Source organism: Loxodonta africana, chromosome 6 (assembly GCF_030014295.1).
Source record: "Loxodonta africana isolate mLoxAfr1 chromosome 6, mLoxAfr1.hap2, whole genome shotgun sequence".
Classification (NCBI taxonomy): domain Eukaryota; kingdom Metazoa; phylum Chordata; class Mammalia; order Proboscidea; family Elephantidae; genus Loxodonta; species Loxodonta africana.
Genome location: NC_087347.1, coordinates 32,942,426 through 32,967,291, shown reverse-complemented (window position 1 = coordinate 32,967,291; position 24,866 = coordinate 32,942,426). Strand labels below are relative to the sequence as shown.

At 36.8% G+C, this 24,866-nt stretch overlaps 2 protein-coding genes across 7 annotated transcripts in view; both read left to right on the top strand.

Moving 5' to 3' along the window:
* Positions 1-8,281, top strand: part of LOC100669072 (sperm-associated antigen 16 protein) — a 39,387-nt gene extending 31,106 nt beyond the window's left edge. The window contains exon 6 of the mRNA XM_064286710.1: positions 8,242-8,281. Coding sequence (XP_064142780.1) covers positions 8,242-8,266 — 25 coding nt within the window. The 3' untranslated portion in view covers positions 8,267-8,281. The remainder of the gene's footprint in view (positions 1-8,241) is intronic.
* LOC111747568 (sperm-associated antigen 16 protein-like) overlaps positions 1-24,866 on the top strand; it is an 803,762-nt gene that overhangs the window by 71,073 nt on the left and 707,823 nt on the right. For 5 of the 6 annotated variants that reach the window (XM_064286709.1, XM_064286706.1, XM_064286707.1 and 2 more), the window contains 2 exons: positions 9,377-9,484; positions 21,410-21,545. In XM_064286709.1, coding sequence (XP_064142779.1) covers positions 9,429-9,484; positions 21,410-21,545 — 192 coding nt within the window. In that variant the 5' untranslated portion in view covers positions 9,377-9,428. Of the gene's footprint in view, positions 1-8,493; positions 8,604-9,376; positions 9,485-21,409; positions 21,546-24,866 lie in introns of those variants that run through there. The other variant, XM_023541795.2, reaches the window with a different exon arrangement.

Below are 24,866 nucleotides of genomic sequence, written 5' to 3'. Positions count from 1 at the left end.
AGCTTTGACATTTTCCTTCAGTATCATTGGTTCTTGATCATATGCTACCTCCTGAAATGGTTGAACGTCGACAAATTCTTTTTGGTACAGTGACTCGGTGTATTCTTTCAGTCTTCTTTGGATGCTTTGCATCATTGAATATGTTGCCCACAGAATCCTCCAGTATTGCAACTTGAGTCCTGAATTTTTTCTTTAGTTGTTTCATCTTGAGAAATGCTGGACATGTTCTTCCATTTTGGTTTTGTAACTCCAGGTCTTTGCACATTTCCTTATAATCCTTTGTCTTCTGGAGTCGCTCTTTGAAATCTTCTGTTCAGCTTTTTTACTTCATCATTTCTTCCATTTGCTTTAGCTGCTCTATGTTCAAGAGCAAGTTTCAGAGTCTCTTCTGACATCCATTTTGGTATTTTCTTTCCTGTCTTTCATACTGTAGACACAGCAAATAATCTCAACCAGTGGTTTACTCCTAATAGCAGCAGTTTACTTGTTGTACTTTAATATTCTGTATTCTGGCTTCTACTCACCTGCTCTACTGAAGTGGCCTCCGTGGACACTAAAGTACTCCTTTTCACCAAATTTAGCAGTCTTTTTTCCATCATGATAAATGGGGAAAAATTGATATTTTCGAGGTTTTCATTCTATATGGATCAGCAATCAATGACAATGGAAGTAATAGTCGAGAAGTCAAATGCTGTATTGCAAAAGTTCTCTTTAAAGTTCTATAAAGCAATGATGTCACTTTGATAACTAAGGTGTTCCTGATGCAGATTATGGCTTTTTCAGCCTCATATGCGTGTGAAAGTTGAATAAGAAAAAAATGGAAGAATTGATGCGTTTGAACTGTGGTATTGACAAATATTGACAAAGAATATTGAATACATCATGGTCAGGTATAGAAAGAACAAATCACTCTTAGAAAAAATACAACTGGAATGCTCCTTAGAACTGAGGATGGCGAGACTTTGTCTTGTTTGCTTTGGACATGTCATCAGGAAAGACCAATTGCTAGAGAAGGACAACATGTTTGATAGAGGGTCAGTGATAACTAGGAAAACCATGAATGAGATGGATTGACACAAAAGCCTCAACAATGGGTTCGAACATATTAAAGATCACCGAGATGGTGTAGAGCTGGGCATCATTTTGTTCTGTTATACATAATGTCACCATGAGTTGGTGCCAACTCAAAGGCAACAACAACGTCTTGTTTTTCATCCCTATTCTCTCTCAACTTCTGTGGTGCAACATGCTGTCTGCCCCTCCTTTCCTCTTCTTTGGTATCTCCAATAAGATAGCCTGTAACTAACTACATGTGGAGATTGACAAATATATCATGTAACATATCAAGTGGTGGTAAGTGATCTGAAGAAAACACAGATAAAAAAGTTAGACATGAATGGGAGCCCTGTTTTATATAGGATAGTGAGAAAAGTCCTCTCAGTTATCTGAAGAAACTGAGGGAGCAGACCATGTGTAAACTTGGAAAAAGAGAATTCTAGGTAAAGGAAAAAGGAAATACAAAGAGCCTAAGGTGGGAAAGCTTGGTTTGTTAGAGGATTAGTGAGGATGCCATAGTGGCTGGAGCCAGGGGTTAGTGGTAATGACCTTTGTTACAACTTTGCTTTTTTTTTCTGAGTGAGATGGGAAGCAGAAACATAACGTGATCTGGCTTCTGTTTGGAGAATAGATTGGGTAAAGCACATGAGCGGAAACAGGGAGAACAGTATATCCTGTGTAACCTTCTCATGGATTGATTTAGCTGGTTACGTGGATTGATTTAGCCGCTTAACAGATTCCTTATGGGACAATTAAGTTCTCGCTGGGAAAAACATTTGCTGTATGTCTAACCCCACCCAAACTTTGGTTCAGAACAGATATTAATATCAGACCGGGTATTGTGGGTCGATCAACACAAATATATAATGCTTTGTCATTTATTAGATATAAGAATGTTATTAAGAATGTAATATTATCTGTCCTTGAGGGAATCATTTTAAGTTTTTAGCACAATGTCTCTTTAGTTAAACTTTTAATGACTTTTACAGTAGTAAGTTGATGATTTTTGCTCCTATGATAGCATTCCTTTGGAATAGGCACCCTTTTGCGTTCATGATGGGAATTTAAACAACTTTCTATCAAGCTAAGTCTTGTCTCATTTGGAGTATTGCCTTTCTTTGCTATGCTTTTACATTAAGGAAATATAATGCAGACTAGAAAGGGTTTGTTGAGAGTGCTGAAGATTTGGCAGAAGTGATACTTACTGAAATTACTAACTAGAAAATTAAAATGTACCATTCGAAAAATAATGAAATACTTTATCTTCTCCTGAAAATATAAACATAAAGAAAACTGAAATGGCAATTAATATTGAGGAAAAATGCGGTATTTTACGAAGGGGCCCTGACTTCACGTATGAAATTCACTTCTATGATTGGTCAAAGTGTCCTCAGCTTTTCTGAAGATCAATTTAATTTAATGACTTTCAGAAACAAACACAGTGGAAATAAAGATAATAATGAAGCCCATAAAATTTCATGCTTTAGTGTTTAGGTAATTGCTTGTTAAATGAAGTAGGTATATTCTGTGGACATGAGTATACCTCTTTTCTTTTTTGGTTAAGAGCATAATGAAAGTTTACTGTTAAGCTAGTTGAATGGCAGTTCCATTTTGGCCATCCAAAAATTATTTCCATATTAGTTTTAGTGAGTTAAATTAATTCATTCATAAGAAGATAATGAAATAATTGGTAATTATATAGTACTGTTATCAGAAATTACCTTCACTCAAATTTTCACATAAGAAAAATATGTGGCAGGGATGACCTACCTTGGAGCAGGTAAATAGGAAAATGCTTTTTGCTAATTTATAACAAAATTATCCAATAAATTCATTATTAAATGGTTACTTCAAAATACTTAAAATAGTTAAAACTAGTGAATGAAATTATTTCACTGGGGGCACTCATTTAAATTAATTTGGTGCATACTATAAATCACATTCATATCATGTTGAAAATGTAGTTTTGGGGTGAATTATATGGCATAAGAGTATGTATATCTTGATATTATATGCTCTGATTTTAGATTTTGATGTGCTGGTTTTCCAAAATGGGGAGGTTAAATAGTCATTCTACCATCTCATTAAGAGAAAGCTTGTGAGAGCTGTGTTGTGTGTGTTATACAAATCTAAACAGAATGTTTCACCATATAACTCTTACTGCATTGTTCATGAAATGGAATCTGTATGTTCGGGTGTCTATGTTAATAAAAGTTTTTTTTTTTTTACACAAAGATACTAATCTAATGAGAAAATATTTATAGTTTAAAATATTAATTACTTGTATGAATATTTTAAACTTTATTCTTTAGTCAACTTTTATTTGACTAAACTTTATTTAAACTTTGTTCTTTAGTCAACTTTTATTTTCCTTTTAGTAGGCAAATGGGCATCAGGAAGGTCATAATAGAAGAAGCATCAGCATGAAATGAATTTAAATTGTTTTACTGAGTAGATTTCATTTGTGCAAACAGAAAGCAAGTCCCTGAAAACCAATTTAATGGTCAGAAAAACTTTAAGGTCTAAGACTTCAATCAATTCCTATGCTTTCTTTTCTGGGATGAGCACAAATAGGACCCTAAATGTGTATTAAAGTAGTGAGTTGATGCAATGCTGCACATTGGTGGTTCTGCTCAAGAAACTTTGCAGCATTACTTTTCAAAGTATTTTTTAAATTTGTTGTGGGTTTACATTTTAGATAAGATAAATAAAACATAAGCTCATTTCTATAATTCATCAAGTTATTGAAAGTAAGACAGCTTTAGTAGACTCAATAGATTTTCATAAAAGTTTAAATTCCTTTTGTAAAAGATATACATTTTTACTAATAAATGTGTATCCTGATTGTTTTGGACCATTAGAGGAGACTTAACTACTTTTTAGCATTTTTTCTATTTTGGTTAGATAATTCTAGTTGTTAGGGGAATTGAGTAATCTGTTGTACTATACTAAATAGTTATAGTAATATAATGGTGCTGATGATGATAATAATGGTAATAATATTTATCAAGTATTTTCCATGTGCCAGAGAGTATGCAAGCCATTTTACTGAAATAGTTAATTGAATACTCTTAGAGGCCACTTCTATGCCCATTTGACAGATGCTGAATCTGATGTGTACAGAGGTTACACAGCTTGCCTAAAGTCACATTGGTATACAATCTCTTCTATATTGAATGTGATCTTAGTAACATACTATAATTACTCTAATGAAGCAACTGGATCTATTAGCTCGTTATTGATAGAGATACAATATTAGATTTTATCTCCTCTTCTAGAAAAAATATTGTACTATTTTTGAGAAAAACTCATTCAACTTGGCACATTTTGGAACTAAATTGTTTTTATAGGCCTATCAGGACATTCTGTCAAACTCTTTTAAAATATGGACTTAAAAGGAATGTTCCAAGCCATCTTGTCATTATTCCTTTTTCGAAGTGTTTGTACAGGTTCCTTGTTCCTTTTTGAGAACAATTTATCTCTTCTATTGACAGCCTTGTCCCATGCTTTTAAATGAGAATAGGATCATTTTATAAATGGGTGAGAATTCAGGTGAGATTCTTTTTGTTTTCACAACAAAATGTCAACTCGGTCATTTATTTCTTACTGACCACTCAAAGCTCTCTCCCTCTTCTTGCTCCATATTTGCCAGACTCAAGGTGGCAATAGAAAAGTTCTTGGTGGCATAGTGGTTAAGAGTTTGGCTGTTAACCAAAAGGTTGGAAGTTCAAATCTACCAGCTGCTCCTTGGAAACCTCCTGGGGCAGTTCCACTCTGTCCTGTAGCATTGCTATAGGGTTGCTATGAGTTGGAATCAACTCGTTGGCAGCGGGTCTGGTTTGGTTTTTCTTGTTTTGGTCCATTTTTAGTTATAGGAAGGCCTGTGTTTCTGACCCTTGTGAGTTAGGGCTTTTTCAGCATTCCTGCCCTTTCTCACCTTCTCAACTGAAGCCAAAACTCTTCCTCGTATTTGCAGTTGGTATTGGCGGAAGTTTCATACCCTCTACTCCAGCAGTAGGAGACCTCTCTGTGCCATTTTGATAGAATTTTAGGCCCAGTCCATCAGGGACAGGTAGTTTTTCTTTTACCTTTCCTGTACTTGTAGAGTGTTACCTGTGCCCTGTGTGCTACCCTTATTGTGGGGCCCTAAAAAGTAGATGGGTTTTATACCTTCCCTCCTCAGCAACCACCTGTCATCACCTGTCATGTTTGTACCATCAGGGAACTCTCTCTGGTCCCCTGCCCTGCTTCTAAGATTTCTTCTGTGTACTTAGTGGAGGTCTGTGGGAAAGAGCTTGCGAATGAATTTGAACTCTCCCATTGTCAGGTGCCCCATCTATTTCAGCCTGACATGCTAACCCATACTTGGCCCTACATAGTTCTTTACAATTTTAGTTGATTTCTGGTTGTCTTTCTCCTGTGCTTGGAGTGGCTTGTCTGTATTTTGATTTTGATTACTTGATTGCCTTGGTACCTAAGCTCTCTGATGGGTTTAAGAAAAGTTATTGTTTTGTAGTTTATCTGGCCCTTTTTCTTTATTAGGATGGGGCAATCAATGTTCTTTGCAGGTTTCTACATCCAAATTAGAAGGAGAAATTCTGATTTAACTTTTGAACCCAATAATTAAAAATTATATTTTCAAACAGCCATATAAATATATAGCTAAAACTATAAATTTGAACTATTTTGGAATCAATGAAACTATGCCCAAGAGTCATGTGATATCAGTTTTCACAGCATAATGAACTTGACAGTGAAAATTATATCCCTGGTCTATCTGCAACAAAAAAATTGGAGGATGTATTATATTCTTATTTTGAATGTAGGCTTTATTGTTATTGGATGCAAACCACCCTAAACCATGGTATATTTTGTGTTAGTAGTAAGTATGTAAAACTCTAGTACTAATGTTGAAAAAGAAACTATGGATACTTGAAGGAAAATTAATATTAATATTTGTTTTTAAGATAGAGAAGTCTTGGCCAATAAAACAACAAAAAAAAAACTTGACTCTTCATTCAATGTTATTGTCAATATCATTTTTTGAAATAAGTTTCTTGTGAGAGTGGAAAAAATGGATGGCTGACTCTGTTATAAATTGGCCTATAACTGTTTTTTAAAATGCATCTAAATATGGGAAAATATGTCACTTTCAAACAACAGCATTAAATAATATACAGTCATGCATCGCTTGATGTCTAGTGTTCTGTGAAGTAGGACATTATGTGATTTGACGTTGTGGGAACACCATATTACATGCAGGCAGTTCCTGGGTTATGAACATCCAACTTACAAACAGTTTGTACTTAAGAATGAACTGCCATAAAGCCTATTATGTTAAAAATTTGAGTTAAATACATACAGTGATTTGTAATAACAAATGCACACACTACTTTTGTGACTCTAATGAAAACACTTTGTGGTTTGGAAGTGTTTCTTAAGTGTTAGGTATTCTGTGTCCCTTTCTCTGATTGGAATTTCTGAACTCTATCATAACCTTATGGGACCATGGATGTATTTGTGGTTGGACATTTCCAGATGGATGTTATGTGGCGCATGACTATATTCTAATGTACTGCAAAGAATTCTTGAACCAATAGTTGGAACTGCTGTTAACTAGGTTTTAACTCAGGGAAAGCATGGACACTAATGGGTTTTGATTTCATTGGTTATTGTTTGCCTGAAATATCATCTATAAAGACATGTTAATTTGTGAAGAGCTTCATGTCAAAACAATAAAGGATTTTTTTTTTTTAAGAAGTCTAGATACAGGGAAAATGCAGAGCAGAATTCAAGTTCTCATGGACTCCAGACTTTCTGGATCCACGGGGGCTGGATAAACCCCTGAGACTATTGCCCTGAGGTAATCTTTAAAACTTAAACCAAAAATATATCCCAAAGTCTTCTTAAAACAATTGTTTAGCCTAACTAGTAAAAAATGTCTGCCTTGAGCATTATGCTCTTTTAAGAACTATCTGTATGGGATCAAGGAGACAACAGCAACTGGAAAGGCTAAATAGGAACCTTAGGGGACAGTGAGTTTATGTTAGTAGGGGAAGAACAACTCAGAAAAGGAGGGTGAGAATGGTTGCACCACTGGAAGGATATAATCAGTGTTGCTGAATTCTACATGTGTAAACTGTTGACTTGGTATATGTTTTGCTGTGCATATTCTCATCATCAGCAATAAAATAAAAGGGACTTAGAAGATATATCAAACAGTTGCAAAACAGAGACTTTATTTGGTTTCTTATTTTTCAAGAAAATTGAATTGGACATTTATGAGATAATTGGAAATTCGAACGCTGGCTGGTTATTTTATGACATTAAGGATTGATAATTGTTTTAGCTGTAATAATCGTATTGCACTTATTTGAAAAAGAGAGTAATCCTTATAGTTTAGAGATGAGTACTGAAATGTTTCTAGATAAAATGATACAATATTTGGAATTTGCTTCAAAATAATATGGGAGGGAGGAAATGTATGAGAATGTGAACGGGCAAGGTTGGTTGTTGGGGCTGAGTGGTGGGTACATAGAGAATCATTATGTAGATATTTTTATGTATGCTTGAAATTCTCTATAATAGGTTTTTAAAAATCTTAAAGAAGAAGTTTAGCTACATAAAATATGTTATTGTGTGCACAATGAGAAAATAATCTATGGCGTGGAAAGCTTGGAGACTGTTAGTTCACATCAAGGCCTTGCATGCTGTGAAGGTGCAGCAGCCATTGTGCCAATAAGAAAAAAACTGGCCGAGAGTTGGCATCCTGATTTGCTATGACAGTAAACCGGCAATTAAAAAATGGTGGTAATTCTTAAGTTTTTGAGAAACTTAAAATGAGAAGTAGTACTAAGCGATTAGCATACCCTTGTTTACCTTGGGAAAATTGTTACATTTCAAATTCATGATTTATGTCTTAGGTTTTGCTTTTCCTTCATGAAGTAAAACAAAAGTCTCAAAAAGGGTCAAAACCTGGAAATAATAAATTGTTCATGTAATCATGGCAATATTCCTTAGATGATTTTTCAAGTCTGAAGATTTTTAATAAACAATTTCTTGCTTCTCTGAGATTATCGCCATGATAATGAGCTTGAGGGTTAGATACAGAGAGTTGACCAGAGTACCGTCAGTCGTTTGACATATTGTTTATTTACATGTGAATGAAAACTACAAAATAAGCAGTAATATGAAGAATACAGACCATTAAAAAGAGAAGAAGAAAAGAATGAGAGGGAGGAAGAAGGAATGGATCAGGCATTTTCAGTCCACCATATGCCACATGTGACTTGATCTTGCAGCAAGAAGGCTTACTGATCAGCATACTCTCCATCAGGAGCCTGAAAACCTAGCATCGTCCCACTGCTTTGGCAGCATCCTGGTCACAGTTCCTCGGTGATTGCTTTACAGAGCTCGTAAAGCAAAAGTCTGTTTGCTTTATTTTGTGAGTCTGATTTTTGAAATATTGCGACTCAGAGAAGCAGATTCCTTCCATTCTGATCCTACTATGAGATGGCAGTGCTCTGACTGAGTCTACTTTTCGGAATGTGAGTTTCAGTGCAATGGCTCTTTGTCAGTTAATCAAGACTGTTAGAAAACTATTTTTTCATTATAAGAGATTTTATATTAATATATTAAAACTAACATATTATGGAGGTGAGTGAAGAACTCATTAATTTTTCACGTACAGCCTGGGTTTAGGAAGAATTCTCTTGCTTGATTTATACTAGGAGTTTGCAAAAGATAAATGCTTTTCTGTGACAACATTGTTATTGAGGACCTTTCTCATCAAATTACCGGCTATTTCTAGTAATATGATCTGTAGGTGGGATACATTTTCAATATGTATTACCAGGATAAAATCTTGATTTTATACAATTTACATGCTATTTTTCCCCAATTATCGGAACTAAGTAACCCAATATATTCCCTTTTAGCCTTATATTCTAGGAAGCACTGAATTAAATTTTGTTATTTGTAATTATTTTGAATTATCCTCTTTTATATGTGTTTATATGTTGTTAGCCAAATATTCTTTGGAAATGTATGAGTTATAAACTATTCTGGCAGCATACTTTTGATTTTCATTTATTTAACTGAAATGTGGATGAATAATATTTTTGAAACTAGGTTTTGGCCTTTTCGTACTCCCCTTCCATATACATTATGTTGATTGTTATACGTCAATGAGAATTATAGTGGTCTATACATTTTTTCAATTATCTTTTGAATTGTGCGATACTTCATTTGAACTGATAAGTAAATAATTTTTCAGAAAGGAATTAACAGTGATTTTAAAATTTTTTATTATTATTTTCAGCAAGGCTAGAGAAGATCTGCTGAAAACTCAAAAAGAACGTGATTTTCATCGAATGCACCACAAGCGAATAGTCCAGGAAAAAAACAAATTAGTTAATGATCTCAAAGGGTAAGCTGCTGATATTTGTTGACATATTTATTAAGCAATTATTTAATTAGTGTTAAGTAACTAATATTAACTTCTTAAGTAACTTCTCTGGTAGAAGTTTTCAGACGAAAGTTCACCATTTATTGAATATCTACTGTGTGCTAGACACTAGACTATATGTTTGAAATACAAAGATGAGTAAGTCCAGGCTCTTTCTATCAAGGGACCCAGTGACTAATGGGGGTGGGAAACAGAATTATGCAGAATATACTGCACCGTTGCTTTGCCAGTCACCCACCCAGACTGGGACATGAGAGGGTTTAGGTATGTATTTGCAGAGGGACTGAACTCTGAAGTATGAGTAGCAGTTAATAGAGTGAGGGATTGGGGTTAGCAGGGTGCTCTGGGAAGATGGCACATCTGTAGAAAGGCACCAAGTCATGAAAGAACTTGACATGTTTACCAACCTGCAAGCATAGAGAGCGAAGTGTGGATGAGGCTTGATGAGTGGAGACATATCACGAATAGCCTTGAATTTATGCTAAGGCTTTTAGAAATTATTCTGAAGACATTGTTTAGGTTTGTTTCACTCACCTGTCTTCTCCCCCAAAAGCGAGAAGTAAAGAATTTATAATCCCTAACTAAAATTCCCCTTTGCTTGCTCTAGGGTAGTACTGTCCAAGAGAGCTTTCTGTGATGATAGAAATGTTGTGTATCTATACTGTACAATACAATAGTCACTGGCTGCAAGTGCTTATTGAGTACATGATTTCTAAATTTTAAATTGAGGAATTAGATTTTTAAATTTTAATTAATTTAAATAGTCACTTTTGGCTAGTGGCTACTATATTAGACAGCACAGGTTAAGAACGGTGGTGAGAATTACTGTCTCTTCTAGGCTTACCCTCCCCCCTCCGCCAGCTATTAAGATTTCTCAATCTCCTCTAATCTGTCCTGTGGAGTTTCAGAATTCATGTAATTTCAAACTTAGCAATATATTAGAAACCAGAGTTTTCTGATTTTTCTTAAGTTGAACCTCCATCGGAATAAAGCACCGCTTCAAAAGAGGCATTATATTAATTTAAACATTTAGCCTTTAAACTTTCAACTGAAAATATCCCCTGAAGTCATCTTAAAACCGAACAATAGTTTAGCTCAACTAATAAAAAACAGTGTGCCTTGAGCATTATGCTTTTTTATGGACTATCTATACGGGGTCAAATTTTGACAACAGCAACTCAAAAGATTAGATAGGAATTTTAAGGAGCAATGAGTTTATGTTAATGAGGGAGGAACAGCTCAGAAAAGGATGGTGAGAATGGTTGCACAACTGGAAGAATGTAATCAGTGTCATGAAATTGTATATGTAGAAACTGTTGAATTGGTATAGTTTTGCTGTGTATATTCTTAACACCAACAACAAAATAAAATTTAGAAAAAGAAAAAAATTCAGCCTAGGAAACCCTGCGGGGCAGTTCTACTCTGTCATATAGGGTCTCTAAGAGTCAGAATCAACTCAATGACACACAACAACAGCAAACAGGATAAAGAGGGACATAAAATTTAAATGTCCAGAATACCTTGCTTTCTTCCCACTTACGGAAGGCAGGGCATTATCTGAGGAAATTAAGAGGAAATATGGACTGCGTTTCCTTGTAGCAGGATTTTAAGTGTCAATTATATTACAGGGTAAGTTTGCTGACCACAGCTTAATAGCTTTAACTTTGTACGAAAGCATGATATAAAGAAAAATTTACAGACAAAAAAAAAAGAAAAGAAGAAACTTTACCCTGCTCCCACTCCTTGTCCTAATACATACAGACTTCAGTACTTCAGTACTTGTGTTTATGGCCGTTTGAGAGCATCTTTGCCTATGATTTTGGCAGCTGAAACATAGTTCCCTACTGTTGCTTCTTGATGGTATACTCTTTGGTACATTGCCATATCATTTCACTTGTTTTTTGAGTCTCTAGCCTATGTTGAGTCTCTGGCCTATGTTTTGAGGCTCTAGCCTGGATGCTGAGAAAATAATCTGAGAAGCTGGACTATAAGAAGAATGGGGCATCAGGATTGGAGGAGGACTCATTAACAACCTGCTATATGCAGATGACACAACCTTGCTTGCTGAAATCGAAGAGTACTTGAAGCACTTATTGACCTCACACATTAAGAAAACAAAAGTCCTCACAACTGAATCATGATAGAGAAAAGACTGACGTCAAGGATTTCATTTTACTTGGATCCACAATCAATGCTCATGGAGGCAGCAGTCAAGAAATCAAAAGACGCATTGCATTGGGCAAATCTGCTGCAAAAGACTTCTTTGAAGTGTTAAAAAGTAAAGATTTCATTTTAAGGACTAGGGTGCATCTGACCCAAGCCATGATATTTTCAGTAGCCTCTTGTGCATGTGAAAGCTGGACAGTGAATAAGGAAGATCGAAGAACAGATACCTTTGAATTATTGTGTTGGTGAAGAATGTTGAATATACCGTGGACTGCCAAAAGAATGAACAAATCTGGCTTGGAAGAAGTACAACCAGAAGCAAGGATGGTGAGACTTTGTCTCACATACCTGGGACATGTTATCAGGAGGGACCAGTCCCTGGAGAAGGACATCATGCTTGGTAGAGGATCAGCAAAAGAGAGGAAGACCTTCAAAGAAATGGATTGACATAGTGGCTGCAACAGTGGGCTCAAGCATAACAATGATTATAAGGATTGTGCAGTACCGGGGAGTGTTTCCTTTCTGTTGTACACTGAATCAACTCAGCCATACCTAACAACAACAATTGTTCAAAATTATATATGTTAAGTTTCTTAGAGTGCAAAAACCCAGCATTTTCAGATTATGCATTTTATCTCCATATTTTGTTATCTTGGGGACCCTGGCGAAGAAACCCACGACCATTGTAATCCAACCTGCTTGGCATATATTCAGATAGCCTTTGTTTCTACATTTATCATTAAGAGTAATGTCTCCATTTAACCATCTGGATGAATCACTAACATGCATTTTGTAAGGACCTAGAAGAAAATTTCAACAATTCCATCAGAGTCACACACACACACATACACACGCACATGCGCAAGCACAAACACTGCAAATCGAGTAAGCAAATCACCATTGAAAATCTTGTCTAACAACTGCCATTGTGTAATAAATCAGGGAAATAGGAGTTTTTTTTTTTCCCAATTGTGCTTTATGTGGAAGTTTACAGAGCAAATCAATCTCCCATTTGATAGTTTGTACATAAAATGTTTCATGACCATGGTTTCACGCCCAACAATGTGGGAGGAGTATTTCTGATGCCAGGCAAAGTTAAGATTTGATTCCTCTGTGTGATATTGTACTTAGATATTTCCGTTGTGTATCCGTATTTCCTTTTATGGAAACCGTTAAAAGTTGACCTTATTTTTTTTTCCTGTAACTTCTTTAACTGACAGTTTGATAATTCATTGATTTTACTTATCAATTTTACAATATTTCTCATGTATCATTTATTTTGTATTATGAGTATACTTATTTTCAGAACTGTCAATACCAAAAATTAGAACTTGCAAACAGATGAACTGTGTGGTACTTGTGAAACTTATTAAAAGGATATATCCTTTCAAACTATTAAACATTTCTCTGAGTTGTTTTTTTGCTGTATTCCAGTGATATCCTATGTATTGCTTATTCTTTGAACAGATAATTGTTGAGTGTATCTCATAAAGCAGATGCCAAAGTCAGTAAATAAAGGAAAACCTGTATTGCTGAAATTTTCCTTAAATTGTCCACAAATTATAGTATGCATGGCTTTGTGTATACAACTCTTTACCAGGATATATGTCTATTAACGTATAATGTTTATGGAAGTGCGTAGTGTATGGAAAGAAATATATATATATGCTAAGGACGGCAGTGGGTTAGGTTAAGCTCATTAAGTGGAATGGAAGGATAGTATTGTACATACTACTTATACTTTTATTTTTATTACTCTCTCCACATCACTTTGTTGAGTATGGTAGAATTAACATACATTACATGAATGTATAATGTAAAGGTACTGCTAGGTTTTATTGCTGTTATCAGTGAAGTATAATCATAAATTATGTTAATAGAAAATGCTATTTCCAAATAAATGGCTTTCATAAATACTTTAATGAAAATATTTATTGCACAAAATGAGGACTACTGTTCTAATACTTTAGTAGGATATCATTTAAAATTATTTTGGGGGACTTCTGCTTTGGGCAGTGAAAGTAAGAAGTGTGGACTAGCTTTCCAACCATAAAGAACTACAAAACTGGGCAAAATATATGAAGCAATTATTTTTTTAAGATGTTGGAAAATTGACAGCTCAGGCCTGTGATGCCTAAAAGAAGGAAGACACACACAGAGTGAGCAGCATGATCACCCCAGCTTCCTGCCTTGAGGTACTTTTGAGATCACAGTGCAGCAAGGTAGAACCGAAGAAGAATAAAGTGGTCATGCTCAGCAGATGGGCCAGATATCAGGGTTAAGAACTTCACAATGGGATGGCATTTACAGGACAAGATACCTGAAATGAGAAAGGTATATGAAAAGGAAGTCAGGAAATCTCTGTAGTGGTTCCCCTTAGTCTTTGGTTAAATGCTAAGTTGTGGAAGTACAGGGTGCAAGAATATGGGGACTGGCAAAAAACAGCTCCTGGGAAGATGTGAGCAAAATGGAGGTTGCATAGTGCTGGGAGGTGTAGGAGTTCTAATCACCTACAATGGAGGGACCTCATTACTCTCAATATTCTCAGTACTCTGAGAATCTAGTTAAGACCCTTAATAAGCTACACCTTAGGAGGATTATTCTAGTCCTAGGGAAGGGACTACTTTAAACTTGCCATAAAAACAAAAACATAAAAGCAAACCTTGAGAGACTTAAATTGACCCATTAGTAACAAAGCCAGAACAAAACTCTTTAAAGGAAGATAACAAAATCCAGACAAATAATGTATGTATGTCCAACATATAATAATAAAAATATATATATACATATATATAAAGGAGCAGAAAGTATCTGGTGACCAGAAAATAAAAAATGAAAAAACAGTCCCAGAGATAGCAAAAATAATATAATTAGCATATGAAGACTTTAAAATAACTATTAAGAAATGTTTAGGGATTTAAGGAAAATGATGAATATTATGAGTGAGCAGGTGGGAAACTTCATAAGTGAAATGAAAACTTTAAAGAGAAAGATCCAAATGGAATTTCTAGAACTGAAAAACAATATTTTCAATGAAAATTTACTAAATGGTCTTATTATTAGAAGATTGGACATTGCAGAAGAAAAGGTTAGTGAATACGAAGTGAGAAAAATAGAAAATAATCAAACTGAATCATAAAAAGAAAGGGAAAAAAAAACTGAAAAGAGATGAAAGAGCCTCTGAGAAAAAAAAGTCAAACAGAACCTGTTCGACAATATTAAGCAACATATCATACATGGTTTTGGAATCTCAAGAGGCTGGAGGTGGGGGAAGTTTCAGAAGTTTCTACTTGGTCTTGCCCACTCTGATAGGTCTTATAGCACAAAGGACCCAAGGTGAAGATTACTCCAACTGCCAAGAATATCAATTCAAATTTTTACTTCAGTACTGTGGAATTGGAAACCCTGCTGGAATAGTGGTTAAGTGCTACAGTTGCTAAGCAAAAGGTCAGCAGTTTGAATCCGCCAGGCGCTCCTCGGAAACTCTACGGGGCTGTTCTACCCTGTCCTATAGGGTCGGTATGAGTCGGAATGGACTCGATGGCAGTGGGTTTGGTTTTTTTGGTTTTTACTGTGGAATTGACCACTTGGTGGTTCAATGGACCCAGTAAGCCCATTGTGAGCCAGACTTTAGCCAAAACTCCATTTATTACTTGGACCCTGTAGGTCCATATTCTAACAGAAGGGCCATGATGTTGTGTTGGGTATCTGTATATCAATGGCAATTCCTTCCCCCAGTGTACAGTCACCCAAGTAAACAGCCACATGACCTTTTGTGGATGGGGCTATTGCTATAGAATAGAATTACTATGGTGTTGTGGAGTCCATTTTCTATGGTCTGCCAGGGCCACTGAGGCATTAACCCATGGCCGAGTGTTGGCTATCACTTTTTCCACATTTATAAGAGTCACCACAACAGTGATATTTGTAGTCTATTAAGTGTGCAGTAGCGTTATGTCTATAAAAACAATGTTATTGTTGTCAGGTGCTGTCGAGTCAGCTCCAACTCATAGTGACCCTATATGCACAACAGAATGAAACACTGCCAGTCCTAAGCCATCTTCATAGTCATTGCTACGTTTGAGCCTGTTGTTGCAGCCACTGTGTCAGTCCGTCACATCGTGGGTCTTCCTCTTTTTTGCTGACCCTGTACATTACCAAGCATGATGTCCCTCTTCAGGGAATGGTCCTTCCTGATAATATGTCCACAGTACGTGAGACAAAGTCTTGTCATCCTCTCTTCCAAGGAACACTCTGGCTCTACTTCTTCCAAGACAGACTTGATCGTTCTTCTGGCAGTCCATGGTATATTCACTATTCTTTGCCAATGCCATAATTCAAAGCCATCAATTCTTCTTTGTTCTTCCTTATTCATTGTCCAGCTTTTGCATGCATATAAGGCAATTAAACAACGCATATACCTTAATTAAAAAATACTCTATTGCTAAAAAGTGTTAATCATCATCTGACCCTTCAGTGAGTTATAATCTTTCTGCTGGTGGAGAGTCTTGTCTGGACGTTGATGGCTCCTGACTGATCAGGGTGGTGGTTGCTGAAGGTTAGGGTGGCTGTGGCAATTCCTTAAAATATGACAATGAAGTTTGCTGAATCAATTCACTTTTCCTCTTACGAAAGATTTCTCTGTAGCACATAATGCTGTTTGATAGCATTTTACCCACAGAACTTTTTTCAAAACTGGAGTCAATCCTCTTGAACTTGCTGCAGCATTATCAACTATGTTTATGTAATATTCTAAATCCTTTGTTGTCATTGCAACAGTGTTCACAGCATTTTCACCAGTAGATTGCATCTCAAGAAACCACTTTCTGTGCTCATCCATAAGAAGCAACTCCTCATTCATTAAAATTTTACCAGGAGATTGCAGCAATTCAGTCACATCTTCAGGCTCCACTTCTAATTCTAGTTCTCTTGTTATTTCCACCACATCTGCAGTTACTTCCTCCACTGAAGTTTTGAACCCCTCAAAGTCATCCATGAGGGTTAGAATCAGCTTCTTCCAAACTCCTGTTAATGTTGATATTTTGACCCCCTCTCGTGTATCATGAATGTTCTTAACGGCATCTAGAATGGTAAATCCTTTCTAGAGGTTTTCAATTTACTTTGCCCAGATCCATCAGAGGCATCATTATATATGGAAGCTATGTATTTCTTAAATAATAAGACTTGAAACTCAAAATTAATCCTTGATCCATGGGCTACAGAAGGGATGTTGGGTTGGCAGGCATGAAAACAACATTAATCTCCTTGTACATCCCCATCAAAAATCTTGGGTGACTAGGCACATTGCCAATAAGCAGTAATATTTCGAAAGGAATCTTTTTTTCTGAGCAGTAGGGCTGAACAGTGGGCTTCAAATATTCAGAAAACCATGTGGTATACAGATGTGCTGTCATTCAGGTTTTGTTCCGTTTACAGAGCACAGGAAAAGTAGATTTAATGTAATTCTGAAGGGCCCTATGATTTTTGGAATGGCAAATGAACATTGGCTTCAACTTAAAGTCACCAGCTGCATTGGCCCCTAACAAGCCAGTCAGCCTGTCCTTTGAAACTTTGAAGCCAAGTATTGACTTCTCTCTAGCTATGAAAGTCCTCGATGGCATCATCTTCCAATATAAGGCTGTTTCATCTACCTTGAAAATCTGTTATTTACTACAGCCACCTTCATCAATTATCTTAGCTAGACCTTCTGGATAACTTGCAGCAGCTTCAACATCAGCATTTCTTTACCTTGCACTTTTCTGTGATAGAGATGGCTTCTTAAACCTCATGAACCAACCTCTGCTAGCTTCAAACTTTTCTTCTGCAGTTCCCTCACCTCTCAGGCTTCATACAATTGAAGAGAGTTAGGGCCTTGCTATGGATTAGACTTTGGCTTAAGGGAATACTCTGGCTGATTTGATTTTCTGTCCAGACCACTAAAACCTTCTCCACATCAGCAATAAGGCCATTTCGCTTTCTTATCCGTGTGTTCACTGGAGTAAACCCAGTAAAAAACCCAGTGCTGGAGTAGCACATTTAATTTCCTTCAAGAACTTTTCCTTTGCATTCACAACTTAGCTAACTGTTTGGCACAAGATACCTAGCTTTCAGCCTATCTCAGCTTTCAACATGCCTTCCTCACAAAGCTTAATCATTTTAAGCTTTTGATTTAAAGTAAGAGACATGTGACTGTTCCTTTTACTTGAACTCTTAGAGGCCCTTGTAGGGTTATTAATTGGCTTCATTTCAGTATTGTTGTGTCTCAGGGGATAGGGAGGCCTGAGGAGAGGGAGAGAGATGGGAAACAGCCAGTTGTTGGAGCAGTAAGAACACACACAACACTTACCAAGGTCTTCTTATACGGGCGTGGTTCGTGGTGCCCCCAAACAATTACAGTAGCAACATCAGAGATCACAGATCACCGTAACCAAAAAAAAAAAAAAAAATCAAATTCGTTGCCATCGACTCGATTCCTACTCAGAGACCCTATAGGACAGAGTAGAACTGTCCCAAAGGGTTTCCAAGGTGTAGTTGGTAGATTCGAACTGCCAACCTTTTGGTTAGTAGCCTGAGCTTTTAACCACTGCGCCACCAGGGCTTTATCACTATAACAGACATAATAATCAAACAGTTTGAATATATTTCAAATGTTTTTGTTTTCTTCCCTCCTTTATCCCATTACTTATAAACTATAAGGTACAAATGGGGCCAGTATGTTTTCAATTGTACACGTTAGTTATATCATGTTAGGTACAAGTATGACTTTAAAATTGCTTTTTTTTTTTTTTTTTTAGAGTTTATGTATGGTCTAAGGAGATGTATACAGGTACCAAGCTGTCAGGGGGTGAACTATGTGTCAACTTGGCTAGGCCATGATTCTGATTATTATGTAATTATCCTTCATTTTGTGGTGTGATGTTAGGGTAGTTTCCTTGGGGGTGTGGGCTGCATCCAGTATGTATAGAAGTTCTAGCAAAGCTTGCACCCAGTCAATCCTGAATCTTACTTGTAATCCTCTGATCTCTGGTTCTTGGGATGTGGGCTAGCAGTCTGGCCCCTAACCTGCAGATTTGGGAATTTGCCAGCTCCCACAACCCAGTGAGCCAGCAGCCTTCTGCCTGACCTGCAGATTTTAGGTTTGTCAGCCCCTGCAACCGCATGAGTCAGGAGAAGCCTCTAGCCTGGTGCCTGACACATGGATTTGGGACTTGATAGCTTCCACAACTGTGTGAGCCATTTTCTCAAAATAAACCTCTCTCTATATTTTTATATATTTGTGTATGTATGCTTTACTGGTTTTGCTCCTCTAGAGAACCCAGCCTAAAGCAGTTTCCAAGGCTGTAAATGTTTACAGAAGCAGAGTGCCACCTTTTTCTTCAGTGCAGTGGCTGGTGAGTTCTATCCACCAGCCTTTGGGTAGCAGCTGAGCACTAACCACTGGGCCACCAGAGCTCCTGTATCAATAATTTCAGTAAATACAAATGGGCTAAACACTACAGTTAAAAGACAGATGAGACTGGTTTAAGAAGCAAGAACCAAATATATGCTATTTACAAAAGGCACACTGTGAATATAAAACACGATGAAATATGAAACATGTTGTTAGGCACCGTTGAGTTGGTTCTGACTTATAGCAACCCTGTGTACAACTGAAGGAAACACTGCCCTATCCTGTGCCATCCTCATGATTGTTACTATGTTTGAGCCCATTGTAGCCACTGTGTTGATCCATCTTGTTGAGGGTCTTCCTCTTTTTTGCTGACCTTCTAAAAGTGAAAAATGGTGCAGGATGTGCTACATCAACCTTAAGTGTAAGAAAGCTCTGGTAACCATATTAAAAAAAAAAAAAAAATGTCAGGTAAATTAGACTTAAGGATCAATATTACCAGAGCAAAAGAGGGAGCATTTCATATTGATAAAGGAGTCAGTTCATCAGGATGACATATTAAATACACATGAGCTGCAAATATGAAGCAAAGTCTGTTAAAACTGAAAGGATCAAATAGATATTCCCACAGTTGTAGATTTTTAACACTCTCGTTTAATAATTGTTTGAAAAAAAAAATTGGCATACATTTTCTAAGTCTCTAGAAGACTTGTACAACATTATCAATCAATTAAGCCTAGTGGCATTTCTTGAATTCTCTTTGGACCTTTCAAGGGCATATGGAACCTTCACAAAAATGATTATATGTTGGACCATAAGACAAGTCTCTATAAATTTTAAAGAACTGATGACATACAAAGCATGTTCTCTGACCACAACCGTGTTAAATTTGAAATAAATAACAACAGCTCTGGAAAATCCCCAAATATGTCAAAATTAAGGAACATACTTCTAAATAACCCACAGATCAAAGAAAGAAATGAGAAAATATTTTTAACTGAATGATTGAAAATGCAGCATAGCAACACTTGTGGAATGCAGCCAAAATAATGCTTAACGTGAAAGTTATAGCTTTGAATGCTTGTATTAGGAAAGAAGAATGTTTTAAAACATCTACTATCTCACCTTAGAAACTCAAAAAAGAGCTAATTAAATACAAAGAAAGAAAGAAAAAAACAAAAATCAATAAAATAGCAAGTGGGAAACACGTAACAAATCAAATTCAAATGCTGGTTATTTGAAAAGGTAATACAATTGATAAACTCTAACTAGATGGATCATCATCAAATATTGGCAAGGAGGTAGAGTAACAGGACTTTCATATATTGCTGATGAAAGTATAAATTGCAACCCAGCCATTCCACTCCTAGATATCTACCTAAGAGAAATGAAGACAGATGACCAAACCATGACTCATACGAGACTGTTCATACCAGCCTTATTCATTATAATGCCGAACTGAAAACAGCTCTGATGTTCATCAACAGTATATTGGTCAAATACTGTGTAGGATCTTTATACAAGGGAACAATATTCACAATGAAAAGGAATAAAACACCGATATATTCAACAATATTTATGAATCTAGAAAACATGTTGGGTAAAAGAAGCCAGGCTTAAAAGAGAACATAATTCAATGATTCTAAGTATATGAAGTTCTAGAATCTTCTGGGGGTGTTGGAAACATTCTATATTTTGATTACATGTGCTTTACATGGATGTGTGTATTTCTCAGAACTCTCTGAAATGTAGCACTTAAGACTTTATACTTCAGTAAAAAAGCATTGAAAGCATTTTCAAATAAAACAAAATTTTAAATGTGTTTCTATCATAAGCTGAGTTATTTTTTTCTGTGAGATGTCTAAAATATTTTATATTTAAATTTTCTGAATATGAGGTTAATCAAACTTGTTTTGAAGACCATCCTGTAGTTTATATTGATGTGAATGACACTGTTCTGTTTAATCATCTAGTTTGTAGCCCTTGTGTTTTTGAAAAATTTTCAGAATTGATTTAAGGAACTGCAGTTTTTTTAATCTCAGTGAATAGCAGTACATTCTTGAGTACAGCAAAATGTGGTAGTAGGAAATGGAGAACTAGTTAACTCAAGACAAATGTGAATCCCTCCCCGCAGCAGATTGTATTGAAGTTGCATGCCAAATAACATTTTTTGTGTTTCTTGGCTCTGGTGTGTTGACCTTTATATGGTTATTCATTTTTTATTCCAATGCAAAGAAAAAAAAGAAAACAAAATAAGGTTTAGATATTAGATGGAAGTTACTGATTTAACTCAATTGCCCTTTGAGATGCAATTGCCCTTTTATTTTTCATAGATTGAAGTTACATTATGCATCTTATGAGCCAACTATAAGGGTGTTACATGAGAAGCACCACACTTTACTGAAAGAGAAAATGCTCACCTCCTTGGAAAGAGACAGAGCACTTGGGCAGGTAAAAAGACAGTCAAAGGTACCTCAAACCATTTTTAAAAATAACATAAATAGAAATATTGGTTTTGTGCATGATATAAATTTTTAAAAATTTCCATCAAGTTTCGTATTTCAAAAAGGATTCATTGGAAAACATTCAGAAAAGTATTTTATTCATTTTAAACCTATAAGAAGTATTATTAAAGATTAATTAAAATATGAATTTATAGGATATCATTAAAGTGTAGTTAGTGGAAGAACTCAGACCAGCTTTGACAGCTATAACCATTGACTTTAGTCAGTTACTTGAACAATTAGAGCTTAGGTTTCTCGTATGTAAAATGTAGCCACAAGACCTACTTTTTAAGATCATTGTGAATCTTCTATGAGATAATGAATAAAAACTTACTCTTAGTCTCCTCAAATGAATATTTGACAAGTCTTGTTACCGATTTGATTCTTACTCATTTTTGCTAGTGGATGACACCCTTTAGGTATCATAGGCCTAGGCTTAGCAGGCGTAGAATTCAAGAAAAAAAATTATGGGATACATTAAAAATCTCTAAACAATTTACTAGGAAGTGTAAAACTACAGCTATGCTTAACATTTTTTTTTTTTTTTTCTGGAGATTGTTGGTTTTGGCCAAATTTAATTAGCTAAAAATCTTGCATGATGGCAATACTCTTTCTTGAATAATTCTGTTGGTAAGACGTGTAAAAATGGCATGGAGGGGAGGTGTTTGACTTCCTCCAACCTCACAGGTGAGAAGGAGAACTAAGATCAATAGCCCAAGGGTGATTCCTATGAAGTGAAGGTCAGACAGCCTCTTTGTGCCATCTCTACCAATTTTGACAGCAACCTTCCCTCCCACTGCACTCTCTACTGGGTTTGATAATTCATTGCAATGGTCACACAGAACTCACAGACTATACTTACAATTATGGGGTTTATTAGGGAAGTAGCGGTTACAATTCGGGCTCACGAACACTCAGGATACAGTTCTTCCATCAGGACAGCCTCTTCCCAACTGTGCTCGCAGGCACGCCTCTCCCTAGCCCTCAGTTTCTACTGAAAGGCATTCAGCTTCTCTTTCTGCTGGCCAGGAAGCCCACCATGCCTTCTCCTGCTGCTGGGTCTCTCGTGTTAGTCTCACCTTCCTTGGTGGTGATGGGCTCCTCCTCTCTGCTCTGGAATTGGTTCTCTTTTAAGGCAGAACTGACAGATCCCCTTCGTAGACCACAATTACCTTATCACACAATCACCTGGGTGGGAGTTACAAGACCATGGCTAGGAAGGCCACACACAAAAGTAATTAATCGCAACACAGGCCACCCCCTGGCTTTTCTAGCCATGGGTGTTTCGTATTTGGAGGATAACTTCCCCCTCCCCATCATTTTACAGTCCAAAACAGTCTTTAACAATTAGTCTTTCAAAAGGGCAAACAGTCCACAGGGTGAGGTTATTCGGGTACCAGCCATTCAGGTCTGCTCCAGGTTTCCATCTGATCTGATCAGGTTCTCCAAAAGTCGTCTCATCTTCACTGTTTCTGACCTCTGATAAAATTTAACTGAGAGAAGATTATTCCCTTGCTCTGAGACTCACACATTATTAACATATCAAAACCTTTAAGGGACTTTATGTTTGGCTGGTGTACTCACGTCCAGCGGTGCCTCCCCCATTCCACTCTTTTATACTTACAGCTTCTACAATTACAGTTTTTACAATCACAATTAACCCTGTTAACAGCACTCACAGCTGAACCATACAATCCTGTCAGCATCTTCCCCCACCCTCTCTTCCCTATTTTCATCAGGAAAAGTAGAACCTATTCAGTGGGGTTTGCCCTTGTCCCCTCATTTAATGTAAGCACACTCAAAAAAGCCTGTAAGCCAGCCACTTCATGCATTTATCTCCCCCCGTTTTAGGCAGTCAAGGTTTAAATTGCCCTTCCCTATCAAACCAGTACTGGGGAGACATGCTAAGCATGTTCTTTGGACTTGAAGAACCGTCTGTTCCAGTTGAAACTTTGAGCATCTGCATCCATAAGCAAAGTCCACTCCAGAGCAAGCCATCAAATTGCAGCAGTCAATACCAGTTCAGTGTCAAACATCTTTCTCTTCATTCAGTTTGGTTCTGGTCAGCTCATCCCTAGCCATCCAAGCTAGGTCACAATGGGTAGCAGCCTTAGGCTCAAGAGTTCACACACACCTCTTGGCACTTCAGACAGCCCCTTCACACACTCTCATTCCTAGCCCCCATGGGCTAGGTTAGTGGATTCCACTTGTAAACTTCAGAAGTCCAACAAATCCTTTTACTTCTGACCAGCCATACCTTCCTCTCTCATCCCTAGCCTCTGTGGGGTATGTTGGTGAGAGCCAATGGAACATGTCCAACCTCAGCCCATCTCTTTACTGCTGTATTTCCCCCACTTCTATTCATTGAGTGGGCCCAGGTGGTCACCAAAAGCGAGCAGATCAAACTGTCTACTTGCCAGCTCCCTTTAACTTCCAGGCCTGGAAGGGGGCTCCTTCTGGTGGACAGACTTTTCCTGCCTCAATGTATCTGACAACAAACTACTTGCTGAAATTCAAAAAGCAAAACAGCAACTTACTCTGTAAGTTCGTCCTTCAAATGCAAATCTTTCATTCTCTCAGCAGTTATGGGTGGTTTTGCATGTCTTTTCAAATGCAATATCTGGGTGGCGTTCAGGTTTTGGGCCTAAGCCCCCACTCTCTACACAGGGGCTACTGCATTCAAACAGCCTGTGTTTCCTTCAGGCAAATCCTAGTTCACGGTTTAGCATATCCAATCAAGTACTGGCTGAAGGCAGCGTTACACACTGTCCACAATCTATGATACCCAATATTCATTTCTAGCGTACATTTAGGTCTGCTTTTACAACACTAAGTAGAAGAAACATTCAGTATTGATAGAACATAAATGCATAGTCTTAAACACATAACCGTGCCCATCTTAAACTTTCTTTAAGTTCTCCTGGTCCATGCTTATCTCCGTATTATTCTTCCAGGTGGAGTTTGTTAATCACCTGCCGATACAGTCCCAAGTGACTGTACATACTTGGCATCTTGACGGACCACTCAGACTCATCTTTCTCTCCTCAAGGCTCCCTGGGCCTTCCAGGCATCCATGCTGGCAAGTGCCAGTATTCGCCTCCAGATCATTTATTTCTACTTCTGCTCTTTCTAGCCTCTGATCTGCTAAATCATTAGGGCTAAGTTAACTTCCTATAAAGCCTTTCAGTTCTCCTATCTAAAAAATGAACGGAATTCCCAAAGTTAGATCAGAGGCCATATTATTTAGGCCACATACAATCTTCGAACTTCTGGTCGTCATTGCTTT